Here is a 16,733-nt window from a genome sequence, read left to right as displayed (position 1 = left end):
ATTATAAAACAGAAAAGAATACCAATTTGTTCTTTTCTATTTAAAATTGTCTTTAGAGTCTTTCAAATTATAGCTTGGAAAATCTAAGACTTGAATGCTCATGATTTTATTTGAATATGAATTATTTTACATTTTGTGATATTCTCTGGTTTGGGCTGATAGAAATTGTCAATTTTATGGCTTTAAGGATACAATAAAATATTCAGTCTTTGCAAATATCTTAAATGAAACAGCAAATACTGGTTAGTTTGTTTTGCACTGTGTGGCAGATTTGTTGAGAAGTGAACAGGGGATAGATGTTAAATGTCAGATTTAGAGAATCCTAGAGATGGGATGCTTTACTAATGTTAAATACAGTGTGATCCTTTGTACTACAGAAAATTATACTGTGAATTATAACATCTCTCCTTGGGAAGTCATGACCAGTGAATACAGTTTTATTGGTATTCATCCATGAAGTAAATTTATTGGGCACCAGTTTCTGCCAGAAGTGCAGACAAATGCACTCAGACTACAAATGTCATTTCTCCCATGAAGGCACTTCCCTGGTTTGCAGTGATCTTGAACAAGTTAACTTCTTTGGACTTCAGTGTTTTTATCTGTTGGACTGTAGTTACTGCCGCGTTTTTCCAACCTCCGCGCTATTGAAATCTTGGAGTAGATCATTCTTTGTGGTGCATTGTAGGACATTTTGCAGCATCCCCACTCTCTGCCCACTAGATGCCAGTAGCATTCCTCCACCCCTCGCCCCCATCAGCTGTGACAAACCAGTATTATCTCAATACTTTGTCCCTTTGAATGACCAAACACATACTTATAAATCACAGCACGGCAATCCATCCCCTGGTCCTTGAACACAGGTCCCTCACTGCCAAACAATGATAAAAGTCAAAAGATGTTGGTGCACTACCAGAATCCCATTCAGTCATTAATAACTGTTCAGTCATGGGGATCCCTGGGTGGCTCAGCGGTTTAGCGCCTGCCTTTGGCCCAGGGTGCAATCCTGGAGTTCCGGGATTGAGTCCCACATCGGGCTCCCGGCATGGAGCCTGCTTCTCCCTCTGCCTGTGTCTCTGCCTCTCTCTCTCTCTCTCTCTCTCTCTCTCTCTCTCTCTCTCTCTCATTCTATCATGAATAAATAAATAAAATCTTAAAAAAAAAACTGTTCAGTCCATGCTCATATCCTCATATCTTATGAAAATGTCTCCGAGGGCAAGGCCACTTAGGTTTGCAGGCTTCTGTGCCAACTGGTCAGGTTCTAAAAGCAGGAGTGATCTCAGTAACGTCCTTTCAGGTATCTGGTATCATCGAGCTGAGACAGTATCTCTTGCTCTGAGCCTCTGTCTGCGTGTCTGGGTAACGCTGGATTTCCCTCATTACATAACATACTTATTCATTCCCTTACCTTTAGCTACTGCTTTTTATTCTCTCTGTTTATACCCAAACTTCCCCATCTCAGAGAGGGGTATTGGATCAGGCTCCTGTCCTGGTCTAGGTTGCAGGCAGCAGTACTGGCATGGTGAGTCCGTCCCCTTCAGTCCACTTCTGTTCAGATGAGGTTAGGCACATTCAGCACTGGAGGTTCATTTTACCACCAGGAAGCGCAGTGTTGCTCATGGTTAGCCCCACTTTTATCAGGTGGGTGAAGGCACATTTTGCCCCATCAGGCCACTGATGGAATTCCACTGGAAAGGCTGTAGACATGGAATCGTCCTTGCTTCCAACCCTTGTAGTGGCAGCCCTGGTCCACTGCGTCAGTTGGGGGAAAAGAAAAAGCTGAGGTGATGTAGAGAACAAAGAGCAAAGGCACCTGCCCCCCCCCCCACTCTTTCCCAGATCCACCAGAAAACAAATGTATCTAATGGGGACACTCCTTTAGCCACATTCATGTTCACGTTGAGGTGAGCACACCTGTGCAGGCTTGTAAGCCAACCTTTCCTGTTTTAGACAACCAATGTTTAATTGCCCATCCTAGTGCTCTATAAAATTCTTTCCATAAGCTGTTTCTCTCTGCTCGCGGTTGGACATTTGGTGAGTTCCTTGGTCTGAGGAGAGGACAGCTGGCTTTGGAATATCTTCTTTTCTGGTTTTCTGTATCACTCTGAACGTTTGCATCTATCACCAGGTCAGCAAAGCCCAGTCCAGAGTCAGTACCTCTTCCTGTCAGGAACCCTTGATAGCCTCCAAGGTGACCACATCGGGGTGCGTTCTCAGACACGTCAGGACCTTCCCATAGGGTCTGTGCTACACAGCACCTGTAGCCTCTGTCTCTCCTGTTGCCAGAACAGTTCATATCGGCATTTTGTGCCTCAGAGGGTGCAAGAGATTCTAGATTCAGCCGGTCTCTGCAGTGCTGCAGTCCCCCCAAATGTACTCGTTTCCTAGGCCCAGGTGGCCATCTCTAGGGAGCACTTGGGGATGGATGCATGTCGAATCTACTCATCTTCCAAAACTAGAAGGCAGGTTTTCTGGTGGGTATTGACATGTCCAACATTAATACACTTCTAAAATACCCACAGTTATTTCCGTAGAGCTGTGTTCCATATGGACATTCCTGTTAGTAGGCCAAGATTCCAATGCCTTTCTGCCTGACCATATGGCTGGGCTATTGGACACTGCTCATGAATGAGTAAAAATCTATACATAGGGTCTCTTAACATTGTTCGATTCCTCATCACTGCTAGAAAAACAGCATGCAGCTCCACACACCACACTGATCTGTTTTTATATTCTCTAGTCAGGGTGGTGGCCTTCCAGACAGGATGTTGTCCATTCACCTTGGAACTGTTGTCCATAAACCAGGCAGCTCTTTGTTCTTCAGTAGAGAGCTGTCCATAGGGCACTGTCCACGTGACAGTGGAGTGCAGCCCTCTGCACAGCTCCAGAATCAGTCCTGGGGGCATGGAAAAGAGGTTCCCTGCTCATAAGAATCTCCTCCTTGCATTTCCGGGCACTGCCATCCACATTAGGGAGTTCCTGCAGCAGCATCCTAGACATGCTAGTAAAGCCCCTCAAATACTAATTCTCTTGTCCAAAGTTCTTACAGTCAGCCCTGGGAGGCCCTCACAGGCTCTTGCCATAGGACCTATTCTAGGCTTCACAAAGGGTCATGGCACAGAGAATTGTCCCTACCAGCACTCCATCTTTGGAAGTTCCAAACACTTAAGCTTACCAGTTTATTAAAGGTTGTGACAAAGGAACTGACTCCACAGTGAATTGAAGAGATGCAGAGGACAGAGTCTAGGGAAGGCATAGAGCTTAGGTGCACCACAATTCTGGCATCTTCTTCTGTTCAACTGGAAGCCCCAGTTACCCATCCTGGGTTTTTATGGAGGCTTCCTTACATAGTCCTAATTGACTAAGTCATTGGCCATTGGCCAAGTCAACCTCTAGCCGATTTATCTCCCCTCCCCCCAGATTGCACGTGGCTTTGGGACTGAAGTTCATTTGGTTCTCCTGGCAGCCCCCAAAGTCATCTTCATTAACATAACAAAAGACGTCTTAATCACCCTCTGTGCATAGGAAAGGGGTTTTGGGAGCTGTGAGCCAGGAACCATGAATATAAAGACCCAATGTATTTCTTACAAATCACAGTATCCTACCCTGGAGGGCCGAATTGCTGCCACTGAGAATCGCTGAGTTACTAGATATTTATAGTTCCTTTTAGGCAACATTCTAGGACTTTATGGAAAGTCTATGATTTGATCTCCATCTCAAATCTTCTTTTGCCCGAAGCCTAGTTAGTCATGTGGTGAGATGAGATAAAGATGAGAACCCAAGTATTTACCAGACTGAAGGGTGAACTTTAATGAGGGGAGAGTTATGACCTCATGTGAGGTAGGGTTCATGTTAAAAACATACTGTACTAGTGAGTTTTTCCAAGTAGTACATACATCCCTGTATAGCAAATTCGCAGCCTAAGTTTGTAAAGTAATGTAAGCTCCATGTAATTTTCATGAGATGTGATATTTACTTGCTAGACAGTTATATTTATTTAGGAATTTGGGACATATAAGAAACTTTAGATTTTTTAGCTGTTATGGTTTAATTTTGTTTCCAGCTGCTGCTAAACTTTATTTCCAGGATTTGGAAAAGAAATGGTTTTGGAATCAGGAAACCAGGGTTTTAGTTCTAGCCGTCCTTCAGGTCCTATGAATTCTTTGCAACAGTAAAAGTATACAGTAGAGACAAGATTGATTTCTTCTGTTTTTCCCCTTGGAGTTGGCTAAGTGTGTTACATGATATGCACACATCTGCACTTTAGTTTAGTGGTCCCAACCTGAGGAATAAAGGGAAAATGTAGAGGGTTTCCGGTATGTAAGCTCAAGCTAACATTTTCAACCAGTTTTATTGTGAGTAAATTTATGAAATATCCTTTATGTCCTTTAAAAAACTAGTTGTATATTATGCCTTTGTATGTTAACTAAACCTGGTTCATGGAGTGCTTTGGATTTGTCAGTGGTCACAAATACAGTTCAGCCTAGTAGCTAATTAATACTTTTATGTGTAATAAGAAAACAGATGAATTTTCATTTCCCCCCCTCTTGTAAATACTAGATCAACTGGTTTTGCCTATAGCTATGGTAGATAGTTGTGCAATCTTGATGTGCTGGTTAGTGAAGTACTTTATTCTTCACTTTCTCTGATGGAAAGCATTGGGTTCTGTTTTTTAATGAGAGATACTTGGGGTGGGTATGCATTCCTCAGGGTCATTTTCAGGTAGCAAAGATGGTGTTAACCTGCTTCCTCCTTGGGCCCTGCAGCTGGGTAACCTGTTTACAGACACACCCCTGAACTCTTCTTGAAACCATGAGCTACTTTACCACGTCCTGACCAGAAATAAAATTAGCGTATCCGTCTGTACTCACATCGTCTTTCATAGTTACTGCCATGTTAGATTTTCTTTCTTCCTTGTGTTAGAATGAGTTGATCATAATTTCTTCATTAAACTTTTTATTAACAGCTTTATTGAGACAATTCACATCTCATGCAGTTCACCCTTTAAAAATCTATGAATCATTTTTAGTATTTTTAGATTTGTACAGCCATCACCACAGTCAGTTTTAGAACATTTTTTTATCTGAAAAACACCCTCTCTTCATTAACAGTTACTTTCCACATTCCCTCTCTTCCCCACCCCTGCAGTCCCAGGCAACCAAAACTCTGTCTTTATAGATTTGCCTGTTCTGGGCATTTCACTGAAATGGAATCATACTATGTGCAGTCTTCTTCTGTGATTGAGTTTTCACTTTGCATGATGTGTTCATGGTTCATCTATGTGGTAGAATGATGTATCAGTACTTCATTTCTTCTCTTGGCTGAATAATACTCCGTTTTGTGTACAGGACCACATTTTATTTATCCATTCTTCAGCTGGACATTTGGGTGCTTTCTGCTTTTTGGCTATTAATGGATAGTGCTGCTCTGAACATTTGTTTGTATATTTCTGTGTGAACATGTGTGTTGTTTAGTTCTCTTGAGTATGTATCTAGGAGTAGAATTGCTGCATTGTAAGTGACTCTAATTTTTTGAACTGCAGACTGCTTTCCAAAACAGCTGCACCATAGGATGTCCCACCAGCAGCGTGTGAGTGTTCTACTTTCTCTGCCTCCTTGCTAATAACATCTGTTATGTGTCTTTTTTTTTTCCTTATTTTTTTTTTTTTATTTATGATAGTCACACACAGAGAGAGAGAGAGCGAGGCAGAGACACAGGCAGAGGGATAAGCAGGCTCCATGCACCGGGAGCCCGACGTGGGATTCGATCCCGGGTCTCCAGGATCGCGCCCTGGGCCAAAGGCAGGCGCCAAACCACTGCGCCACCCAGGGATCCCCTGTTATGTGTCTTTTAAGTTCTAGCCATCCCAGTGAGTGAGAGAGGGTCTCTCATTAGGGTTTTCATTTACATTTCCCTGATGGCCTCTCATTAGATTTTAAATTGCTTTAGGTTAGAAATAGTTGTATCTCTTTTATCTCCTAAAACACTCATAGTATTTTACAATATTAGCTCATAATATTTAAATTTATAAGCCTATTTTAAAAAATTTCAATAAAGGGGGAGGTGGTCCTTAATTTTCTTTAACCTGTGTTGAAAGTGTGCTTTGTCCACCTTCCCAGCATTTTGCTCTGCTACCCTCACCCTTGTATCTTGAGATGTCACAGGTGCACATAGTTCTGTTTATTGCCCTTATTGCTAAGCCTTACACACCAGCTGCTTTGATGAATGTTAATTAAATGAATGAATAGAGTGTTGTTTGTGTTCGTTATGAATTGTTGAGGTTGTTCTTGGGGACAGGTGGGTGTTCTGTTTCTGCTAAACGCTAATAACTTCTCAAAGAAATAAAGAGCATTAGGGGCTTCATTTTGCACTCTTATTTCTAGCAAAATAAAGACTCACCACTTGAAAACTTAAAGTTTCACTTGTCTGGTCCTGGCCGGTTGTCCAAATTGTTACCATTTGTTGTTTGGGTTCCCCTTGTAGGTCAGCCCATCTGTGTTTATTCTTCATCTGAGAAACTGAAATGTTAGCTGGTATATCAGGAGAGTTCATCGCAGCACTTCCATCATCTTCATTACAAGGCGTACTTAAAATACTTCAAAATGATAGATTAAATAATAGGTGCTTCTAAGGTTTTAAAGAAAATATCAAAGCTTGTCCAAATTGTAAAGGAACTCTGTTCAACTTTAGCACTAATTAAATAAATCCCGGCTGATGCACATATATGTTTCTACTGTACTGTGCTAGGAAAATGAAAGTGTTTTAATAATGCTGGTATATTGTATACTAAATTAACCTTATGGGCAAAGCAGTTATTTATTAGCAAATCTTTATGTAACTACAACCAAAAAACTTTCGTGAGTTTACTATAAAAACATTTATCCCAGTTAAAATGGAAAACAGATTGTTTTGGACAATTGCTGAAATCTGCTAAAATACAGATTGTGATGAGACAGTTTGGTAGTTTTTCAGTTATCCTAATACAGATTGGAGAATTTTGTTGCTTTGGTGCTCTGAGAGAAAGAACCAGTTGATTTTATGAAACCACACACATGTCTTGAATCCTTAGTAGAATGGCCTCTTTGAAAATCAGGAGCATGCTCTATTGCTCTAAGTGGTAAGGCCAGGAAAGTGGATGTCATGGTGATAAGATTTCACATAAAAGTGTGAAAGCTCAAGTGCCCCCCTCAGTCACTTGAGCTTTCACACTTTTTTTTTTTTAACAAAGTTTTAATTATTTATTTATGATAGTCACACAGAATGAGAGAGAGAGGCAGAGACACAGGCAGAGGAAGAAGCAGGCTCCGTGCACCGGGATCCTGATGTGGGATTCGATCCTGGGTCTCCAGGATCGTGCCCTGGGTGAAAGGCAGGCGCTAAACCGCTGCGCCACCCAGGGATCCCCGAGCTTTCACACTTTTATGTGAAATCTTGATGGGATGAGTACTGGGTGTTATGCTACATGTTGGCAAATTGAACTCCAATAAAAAAAACTATATACAAAAAAAGTGTGAAAGCTTTCTGGGAGTCAGGACAAAGAAAGTAATTTACTCCTAAGTAAATGGCTTCCTCTTATATGAATGTAAGCATAGGCAGCTCCACCCTGTCCTCTGCTAGTTCTCGGCTTCTGGTGCTACTGTTTTCATCACTCTTAGAACAGTTACTATTACTAGAGATGGCATACTTGCTTTTTTTTTTTTTCAGCTTTCAAGTTTAGTTTTTTATTCCCACTTGTCATTTTAATTTATATTTCCAAAGACTAGTATCCTCTTAAGTAAGTTTGAATGCTATGTAATGATGCCAATGTTAGCAACAACTTAAATTCAGTCTGATCTTATACTAATACATGATTCTAGGTATATTACTGTGAGCCTTCCATGTTTAGTTAAACTTATATTGACTAATGTATAAAATCATAACCATATACCTATATAGTTTCTTGCGATTCTTAACTTCCATAGTAGTGATGGTCAGTATTTTCTTCTGTTTCTTCTTGTTCTGGACCTTCTTGGTGATCCTCATGTTCTTCACTATCAGCATCATCCTGAAATCTCCTGAAAACTTGGGTCTTCAGTTGTATTGTTTGACCATTACTGCTTCTTTGCTCACCATAATAAATAGTGTGTATATAAGGGAAGCAGAGGGAAATGTATGAGGTTATTGGCTCTTTTAGCTTATTTTGGTCCAAACGAATGTATGTTAAATGGTGGTAATGCAGTGGGTCAACAGACGGACACATCGCTGTAACATTGATACCTGAAAAATACAAAATAAAGATTAATCCTGCTGCATTACATCTGGAGTCCTACATTGGATTTTATTAAAATATGAGATACAGTCTTAATTAAAATACTTACAGGTAGAATTAGGTTTAATTAGTTTTTACAGTAATCAAATAATAAAATGAAGAAAATTACAGATAAATTATATGTTATCAAAGTAAATGATGGCTTTCAGAGCACACTTATCATGATGAGCACAGTGTGATGAATGGAAGCGCTGAATCACTGTGTTGTATACCTGGAACTAATACAGCACTGTGTGCTAACTATACTGGAATTAAAAAATTTTTAGATAGGTTCATTGCTATTTAGTTATTTATTATGTAGTAAATTCTTAGTAAAAATAATCTCAAAAAGAAAAAAGTAAAAATCACTTATAGTCTCAACTACTCAGGATACTCCTCTTTTTTCCTTATACTCTACAGTACTACTTGTCAGTGTTCATATTGATGACATTTAATAGGAAAGGCTATCAACTTTATAACACACTTTCTGAGGCCAGTTTCGGCCATTTCCCCAGCTACTTCAAATTAACTTTTCAGCAACATGTAAAGCATAGAGTTTGAAAAAGATTTGTTCTTTAAAAGGTCAGCATACTATCCTGTCTTTAAAAATAATGAAATTTTACATACTTTCTATTTCATTGTTCTGTAGGTATAGGTGTTGTAAATTTCTTGGAATATAAAATGCTTGCTTCAGTTTGTTGTGTCCAACATTGAGCTCTATTAGGTTGGAAAGATTAAAAATATTATATGGGATATCTTGTAGTTTGTTGTGTGACATTCGTACAGCCTGAAGTTTGGGAAGTTCGTTGAAGTAATTTTCTGGTATAGAAGAAATTGAATTATTTTCTAAAGATAGGTACATCAGTGAAGAAGGCAGACCAGGAGGCATTGATTTCAATCTGTTATTACATAGGTTGAGCTGCATTAATTTTTCCATTTTGGCAAGTATTTTTTCTTGTAACATGGAATCCTCAAGCTGATTATAACAGAGATCAAGCATTGTCAGGTTCACTAGCCCATCCATGGCGTTTGTCTGCAATCTGGAGATCTCATTGTAGCCAAGAAGAAGTCTTTCCAAAGACTTGGGGAGAGGAAATGGAAAGTCTTCTAAATTGTTATGCTGTAAGTGAAGTTGTAGTAGATTTGGCAACTTAGCAAACACACCAATATCAATCTTTTGAGAAGTAATTTTGTTGTGACTGAGGTTGATTTCTTTAAGATGTGTTGCATTAATGAATGAATCTGCAGTCACAGCCTCAATTTCATTGAATTGAAGGTAGACTTGCTGTATGTGTGCTGGGACACGTGGGATAGTCTTGAGTTTGCGATTGTCACAGTACATTGATGATGGAAAATTGGGTGGACAGAAACATTCAGTGGCACAGCCTAACATATGCTGATGAAAAGGAACTTGAAAGTCCTCATTTTGATGAAATGGAAATTCTGGTTGGTAGACGTCATCTGGTTCTTGATCATAATCTTCATCCCATTGATAACTTTCATACTGGCAACTTACTTTGACTCCAAAAAAGAAGAAAAGGACACATGCTCGACTTAGAAAGCCCATGTTCTTTTTTTGTCCTATTACAAAAGAAAGCAAATATATTGTGGGAAAAGTGAGTAAATCCTAGAATAATTTTTGTATAAATTAACAATTGCATAAAATGTGTAATATCTGTATCTGTATTAAAATATATAAAAGACTGTCCAAAATAAATGGGCAATACTCAAACCAAAATTAATGTTTAAGTACCAATAAGATGGTATTAAAAAAAAAGTCACATTTTGCATTGAATTGGACTACATATCCAGCTTTGAAGAGAATCCTAGTTTGTCTTGCTTACTATATATTCACAGTGATAAAACAACTTCACTCAGCCCCAAAGCTAGGTACTCCCTCCACTGAAAATGCTGAGTGTTCCACTATTTGGTCCCTTCAGCAATGGACACTACCTATGAGAGGAGACAGTCTTGGTCTTGGTTAATATTAACCAACCTTTTCGTTGTTTTTTTTTTATAAATTTATTTTTTATTGGTGTTCAATTTGCCAACGTATAGAATAACACCCAGACCAACCTTTTCCCACTGTAACTTCTGTTTGCTGATGCTCTTTTCTGCCCTTAGAAAAACATGAAACATTCCCTTTTATGTAAGAGCTTGAGATATTAAAAATAGCTATCATGTTTCCTCTCAGTGTTTCTGTCCAAGCCTAATCATGACTTCAAATTTTCCCCCATGAAACCATTTCCAGAATCCAATTATTTTGTCTCTGACTCTACTTGAATAACTGCTTCAAATCCCAAATACACACAATATTTACAGTCTACAAACTTCTATCTTCTAATAGGTTATTCTGTATATTTTCTTCTTTCCACTAATATTTTTGAGTTAAATCCTAGATAAACAGATATTGAAAACACGCTGTCTTGTCTCCCAGGAGTTGAGGTTTGGTGGAAAATCAGAAAGACGTGCACAGTACAGGGAGTAGGAGGGTGTATGGCAGGTACGATTGAAAGGAGGGAGCACTGAGCTTGAGAAAGGCTGTTAATGTGAAGTCGTGGTGAGTGATGGTTGCTGTACTGGACGAGGAGCCTGAAGACCTTTATTTCCGGCCTGTCACTTAGGATGGTCAAGCCACTTAACATATCTGCCTCTTGCCTCATCAAGAAAATGAGAAATGTAATTACTTGTCCACTTAACCGTGGTTGTGACAGTCGTGTGAGATATGCATGGACAAGTGCTTTGCAAATTAGAAAGTGATCCAGGTGGAATAAGTTTGTTATTTAGGTAAAAGTTAAAAGAAAAAAAAAAAAAAAAGAACATGCCTCTGATTCTGAGGCTATTTTTTTTCTCCCTCTCCCATTCTGTGTTTCATGAGAATTAACATCAATGTGTCCTTGTGTGTTGTGGAATGACTTATCTCCTATTCTATTAGCCATTAGAATAGTACGAGCTATTTTTCATCATTGAGATAATTGGAAAAAATAGTTATGTAAATCATTGTCTCTGACAGATCCCATTTGAGAAAGTCTGCCCTAGACCCTAACATCTTAGATTCTTGTATATTTTCTTGTCATAAACAAAAAATGTGTCAAGTGTAATTATGTGTTTATGTGGGATTTGGAGTCAATATTTAAGTAGTGTCAGGGACCCTTGTTCTTTTTTTCCCCCTCGCATATACCCAGAACATGGGCCTTCCCACCCAAACTTTATAGCCTTCTCCACGTAATGGCTCCAACTGCAGTGATTCCTCAGTTTCAGTGGGATCTAAATACATGGATCCTGCTGTGTTTTCATTGCCCATCATTCATACTTCCCAGCACACTTGGTTCCTCTTGGTGGCCTGGACCCCATAGTTGGCAGACATCACTGTTGTCCCTCGTTTGCTCACACCCCAGACCCTCTGGCCCCTTTCATCCTTGTATTCTTCCAGTAAACTCCAACTCCATTCCTTCAGTTGTCTGTCTACTTGCAGCTTGACTCACGCAGCAGAATAAGTGGAGAGAAAACAGACCATGCCAGGTGGTCTCACTTTAAATTCATGACCACTCAGTACTGCTCAGGATATGTCCTTAGCATTCCTTTTCCTTGCTCCTAGATGAGCCTCTAAAGCTTCATTCTCGGGATCCCTGGGTGGCGCAGCGGTTTGGCGCCTGCCTTTGGCCCAGGGCGCGATCCTGGAGACCCAGGATCGAATCCCACATCGGGCTCCTGGTGCATGGAGCCTGCTTCTCCCTCTGCCTATGTCTCTGCCTCTCTCTCTCTCTCTGGGACTATCAATCAATCAATCAATAAATAAATAAATAACTTCATTCTCTACCAGTTTTGGATGATGACATTGCGAACTTTTTTTTTTGTCAAGAGAATAGATCAAACAAAACATTTATTCATATATATACATGAATATATATATTTATATATAGTTATATTTATATATAGTTATATATATTTATTTATATATATATATTTAATCTAATCCCTACCTATAGAATATGTCAAAATTGCAATGGTTTGATCTTTCAAAACAATCTGTGATTTTGAAACTCATAGTTTTCTTTTACAAATCTAAATAGACTACATGCATTGTTCCTTCTTATCCATGGGATTCGTGGAGGATGTGACGTTTGATAGCCTTTGAAGGAATATTAGGGTTGTTATAGAGAAAGACCAGGAAGATTTCCAGATAGAAGAGATGAGCAAAACACATAAGCAATAAAGAGCAGGGTGTTTGGAAAATAGTGGTTAGCTGTTGAAGGAGCAGAGTAAGACTGTTAGAGCTAATCTGGACCAGAATGTACGGGATCTGAATTCTGACTTGTGGAATCTGCCACAATCAGGGAATGAACACCTAATTCATGTAGTTGAGTCGTGATCTTTACACTGTATTGTTTGTGAGTGAAGTAGGAAAGAGTCCCATGGGGAGTGTGGTCTCACCCAAGGGCATTGTTTAGCACTTGCTAACCCCACTGAGTGCCGGGAAGCTCTCAGTAGGTGTGTTGCATTCATTAGTGACCTGTGCTAGATGTATGTGAACATGGCTAGTCAACCACCTTACAAATAGTAGTAGTTACTAAGTTTGCTGGTTTACTTCACTTAATGATTATCTGCAGTTCTGGGGGCGAGACACTGTATTTGGTGGGGAACACAGAAAAGAAGATGTGAAGACGTGGTCCCCTCTGTGGAGAGCGTATAGTTTATGGAGAGACCCAACATGGCAAACCGTATTCTCAGACAGAGGGACATCAGGTTTACTGCCTAGAGCCCAGTGCTGTGGGTACAGTGGCTTAACCCTGCTTTGGGCATACAGTCTTTATAAGTATCATTTGGTCCAGATCTTGGAAGATTAGCAGGAATGGATATAGAACATGCTATACATTTTACTCTCTAGTTGATAATATTTTATGTGTTAAATCTGTAATATTTTATGGTACTCATCATAGTGAAGCGTATTAACTTTTTAAGGTACATATGCCGGGGCAGCCCCGGTGGCGCAGCGGTTTGGCGCCGCCTGCAGCCCAGGGCGTGATCCTGGAGACAGGCTCTCTGTATGATGCCTGCTTCTCCCTCTGCCTGTGTCTCTGCCTCTCTGTGTGTGTGGGTCTATCATGAATAAATAAATAAAATCTTAAAAAAATAAAGTACATATGCCTCAGTGATACCTCAGTCTTACTGCACCAGGGGATTCTACTGTAAGGTTGCTGTGTTTCACAAAGGTATACAGAGAATCAGAGGCATGCAGCTATGGGGTGCGGGGGTGAGGGAGCAGTCAGGCACAGAGGGGGGTCTTGGAAGCTGCCTGTTGCCAGATGAACTTCAAAATGAGCTTTGCTCATCAGAGCTCTGAATTTCATCCTTGTATTAAGAATATTAGCAATAATCAATTAGTAACCTTACATTTGAGGGTGAGAGTCATGACTCTCTTCAACTATGAGAAGTTACTGGGGGAAAAGGAGACCTGGGGGGTACTTTTGATCCTGCACTTAATTGTGTACCTTTGACTTGGGATGAAGACCTCATGATGGGAGTCTTTCTGAAAATAAAGGGATTCTTTAGTGTTGACAGCTTTTGGTCTTCTTGGCTACCTGTGGAAACAGACTTTCCCTAAGGACAGTTTCTCTTCTGAATCATCAGGACCTTGGCTCTCTGCAGCCCAGCCTGGTCCCACTTCCTTTGACCAAGTCCAGTTTTCTGGTCTGAAATCAATCCCGTCTCCATCCACAGGCCCATTATTTCCTGTTCATCTTAGTCTTCAACTTCATCACTGGTGAGTCCCAGTTCTAATGACATCTTTATTTTTTTTTCCAAACTTTCCATTCAACTGATCTCTTCCCAGCCATTTGCTAAGCATATTTTTATTACTTCTGCATTTTATGATCTACAATTCATGTCTTGTTCCCTATAGGATAGCTCATAGCAAAACAGTCCTCCCACTTCCTGACCTAATTTCTGGCAGAATCTAGTACAATGCACAGTGTATAAGTGCTCAAATATTTGTTGAATGGATAATTAGATTAGTAAGTTACAGATTACATCCTGTCAGCGATGCTTATCACCACTAATACTGATTTTTTCTAGGTATAGAAATGGTTTCTTTAAATGGACACGGTCACAGAAAACATGGCTGTTCTCTCCTAGTGGTATCTCCATCACAGCATGCTATTCCCATTACACATAGCAGTAAAAAATTAACAGATGTGAAAAGGAATCTTTAAAGCAAAGGAAAATATATGTTACCGGTTTTAAAAAATATCCAGTAATGTGAATTTTTCATATTATAGCTATAAATGTTTCTATATCATAACATTTCTCTTGGGAAAAAGCACTTGGTGCTTTAAGAAAGTTCTAATTAAAATGAGATCAAACTTTGTTCTCAAATATTTAAAGTACTTGTAAAGCCTCATTGCATTTTATTATTTTAAAGACAATCATTTTATTGGTATGCCATAGAAACTAGGATATAAGAAGCCAGGATATTAGTATATGGACTCAGATTTTTTTCCGAAGCAGTTTTAAATTTAACTCTATAAAAGTAAAGTAGTATACATCCCTATTACACCCAGGGCCTAAGGAAGTAATAAGACTCTTTTGCTGTTAAAAATATGAAAGTTTCAAAATTACTTTTAGCCATAATATATTTAAATCTTAGTTAACTGGAACCCAAGAAACTGTTTCTTTAGTACCAGATAGAGCACTCACATCTTCCCTTTCAGAAAGAGGCAAAAGAAAGCAAAACTACATTAGTAGCAGGGATTTGGTCAACAGAAATTTTAAGAAAATTTCTAGTGAAATCTGTACAAATACCCTTCTTCCCTGCAAGCAGAATCTGTCACCCTGCTCAGATGTATGGCTCACAAGTATTTGCCAGTTTCTGTCTTTTAAAGTTGAGAGTGCGAGAAGAGACAGTGATGCCATTAACTTAAGAATCTTTCATTCTGAAAAAAAAAAAATCTAAACAAAGATTATTTATTGGGTAAATCTTAAATTAGAAAATTAAAACCACTATATTACTTCTTTCTCTGAATATTTTTGCTAATCAAAAGCTTTTATCAGATATTGCTTCCAAATACTGTGCTTTTATGATGGCTGCAATCTATTTTAATGTTAAACAAATCAAATATACTTAGAAAGTTTTAACAGTAGGAACAGTTTCTTTATAAAAAAAATTGAAAATTATTTTATCATCATACCTGTTGAGTTTGCTTTAGTTTTCAGGGGTTGATGAATTTGCAAATCCTGTAAATTGAATCAGATATTCCTAAATTCTTTAACTGAGTCTCTTAAAAATCCACAGTAACTGTGTGTCCAGACAGGGCTGTCCTTGAATTACTGTAGCAATTTAAGCAAATATAATCTGCTTGGAAAACACTTGGGTTGAATTAAAATTATGTATTTCTTTTCATTATCCAAAACTTTGTGGATTCAAATTGAGATGCTTGTGCTGTTGGTCAGATTGATGTGGCTTATGTCCCTTTCTTTTCCCCTTAATTTTGGTTTGAGGTGTGGCAAGAATTTCCTCTAATATGAAAAGCAAACAGAACTAAATGAAACAGCATGTACTGATTACTGTTTTTATTTTCATTTTCATGCCAAAGAATTCTCCAAATTAAGGTCCCCTGTAACATGGAGCTCATGTCCCAGCAATTTAAGGTGGAACTCAGATCTTGAAATGTTGCTTGTCTGAAATCTCTTGTTCACACCAGGGCTTCCCTTCATGAAGACAAAGAACCGAGGTTAGAAACATAGAGCATTTCATATCCAGCTTACTATTTTTTTTAAGATTTTATTTATTTGTGTGAGAACGAGAGAGTGAGCAAGCACGAGCAGGAGGAGAGGCATAGGGAGAAGGAGAAGCAGACTCTCCTCTGAGCAGGGAGCCCCCCATGTGGGACTTGATCCCAGGACCCTAGGATCATGACCTGAACTGAAGGCAGTCGCTTAACCATCTGAGCCACCCAGGCACTCCTCTAGTTTACTTTTTAAATGAAGGGATGTATCATTAGTGACACATTAAATATATAACTTTTCCACACAAAGAATTTACCTTCTTTTCTATTTGCTATCACCGTTCTCACCTTTATCTTAAACATATGCACTAGAATGCCTGCTACTAACTTTTGAAACAAACATTAATCTGGTCATGGAATTTAGTGTTTTGCACTCAGAAGATAGATCTCTGATTTGCCTCTTTAGGTTAGTACAAAAAATAATTTTATAGTATTGACTAAGATGGCATTAGGAACTTCTGTTGACTTCTATTTCCTTTATTTTGTAGATACAGAAAATCTCATTTCACTGAGTTTTTTCTCCTGAGGAGTAGTGATTAACAGCTTAAATGCTAAATTCTTTTACTAGTGTTTTCATAGTTTAAACAGAAAGTTAAACTTGTACTTCTTGGCAGTGAACTTTGAGTTTGTGCTTTGGAAGACTCTTTAATGTTTGTACAAACTAA

At 39.0% G+C, this 16,733-nt stretch overlaps 2 protein-coding genes across 4 annotated transcripts in view; one reads left to right on the top strand and one right to left on the bottom strand.

Moving 5' to 3' along the window:
* CENPP (centromere protein P) overlaps positions 1–16,733 on the top strand; it is a 218,957-nt gene that overhangs the window by 79,140 nt on the left and 123,084 nt on the right. The gene's annotated exons all lie outside the window — the stretch shown is intronic.
* On the bottom strand, positions 4,943–15,738 carry OMD (osteomodulin). Its single transcript, XM_055309630.1, has 3 exons — positions 15,472–15,738; positions 8,912–9,865; positions 4,943–8,253 (listed from the first exon to the last, which is right to left on the bottom strand). Exons 2-3 carry the CDS (start codon positions 9,849–9,851, stop codon positions 7,946–7,948), a joined length of 1,248 nt encoding a protein of 415 aa, XP_055165605.1. The 5' UTR covers positions 9,852–9,865; positions 15,472–15,738; the 3' UTR covers positions 4,943–7,945.

This window comes from Nyctereutes procyonoides, unplaced genomic scaffold, assembly GCF_905146905.1.
Source record: "Nyctereutes procyonoides isolate TBG_1078 unplaced genomic scaffold, NYPRO_anot_genome, whole genome shotgun sequence".
NCBI classification, from domain to species: Eukaryota; Metazoa; Chordata; class Mammalia; order Carnivora; family Canidae; genus Nyctereutes; species Nyctereutes procyonoides.
The sequence above is the reverse complement of the archived record's forward strand: the minus strand, read 5'-3'. Positions and strand labels throughout refer to the sequence as shown.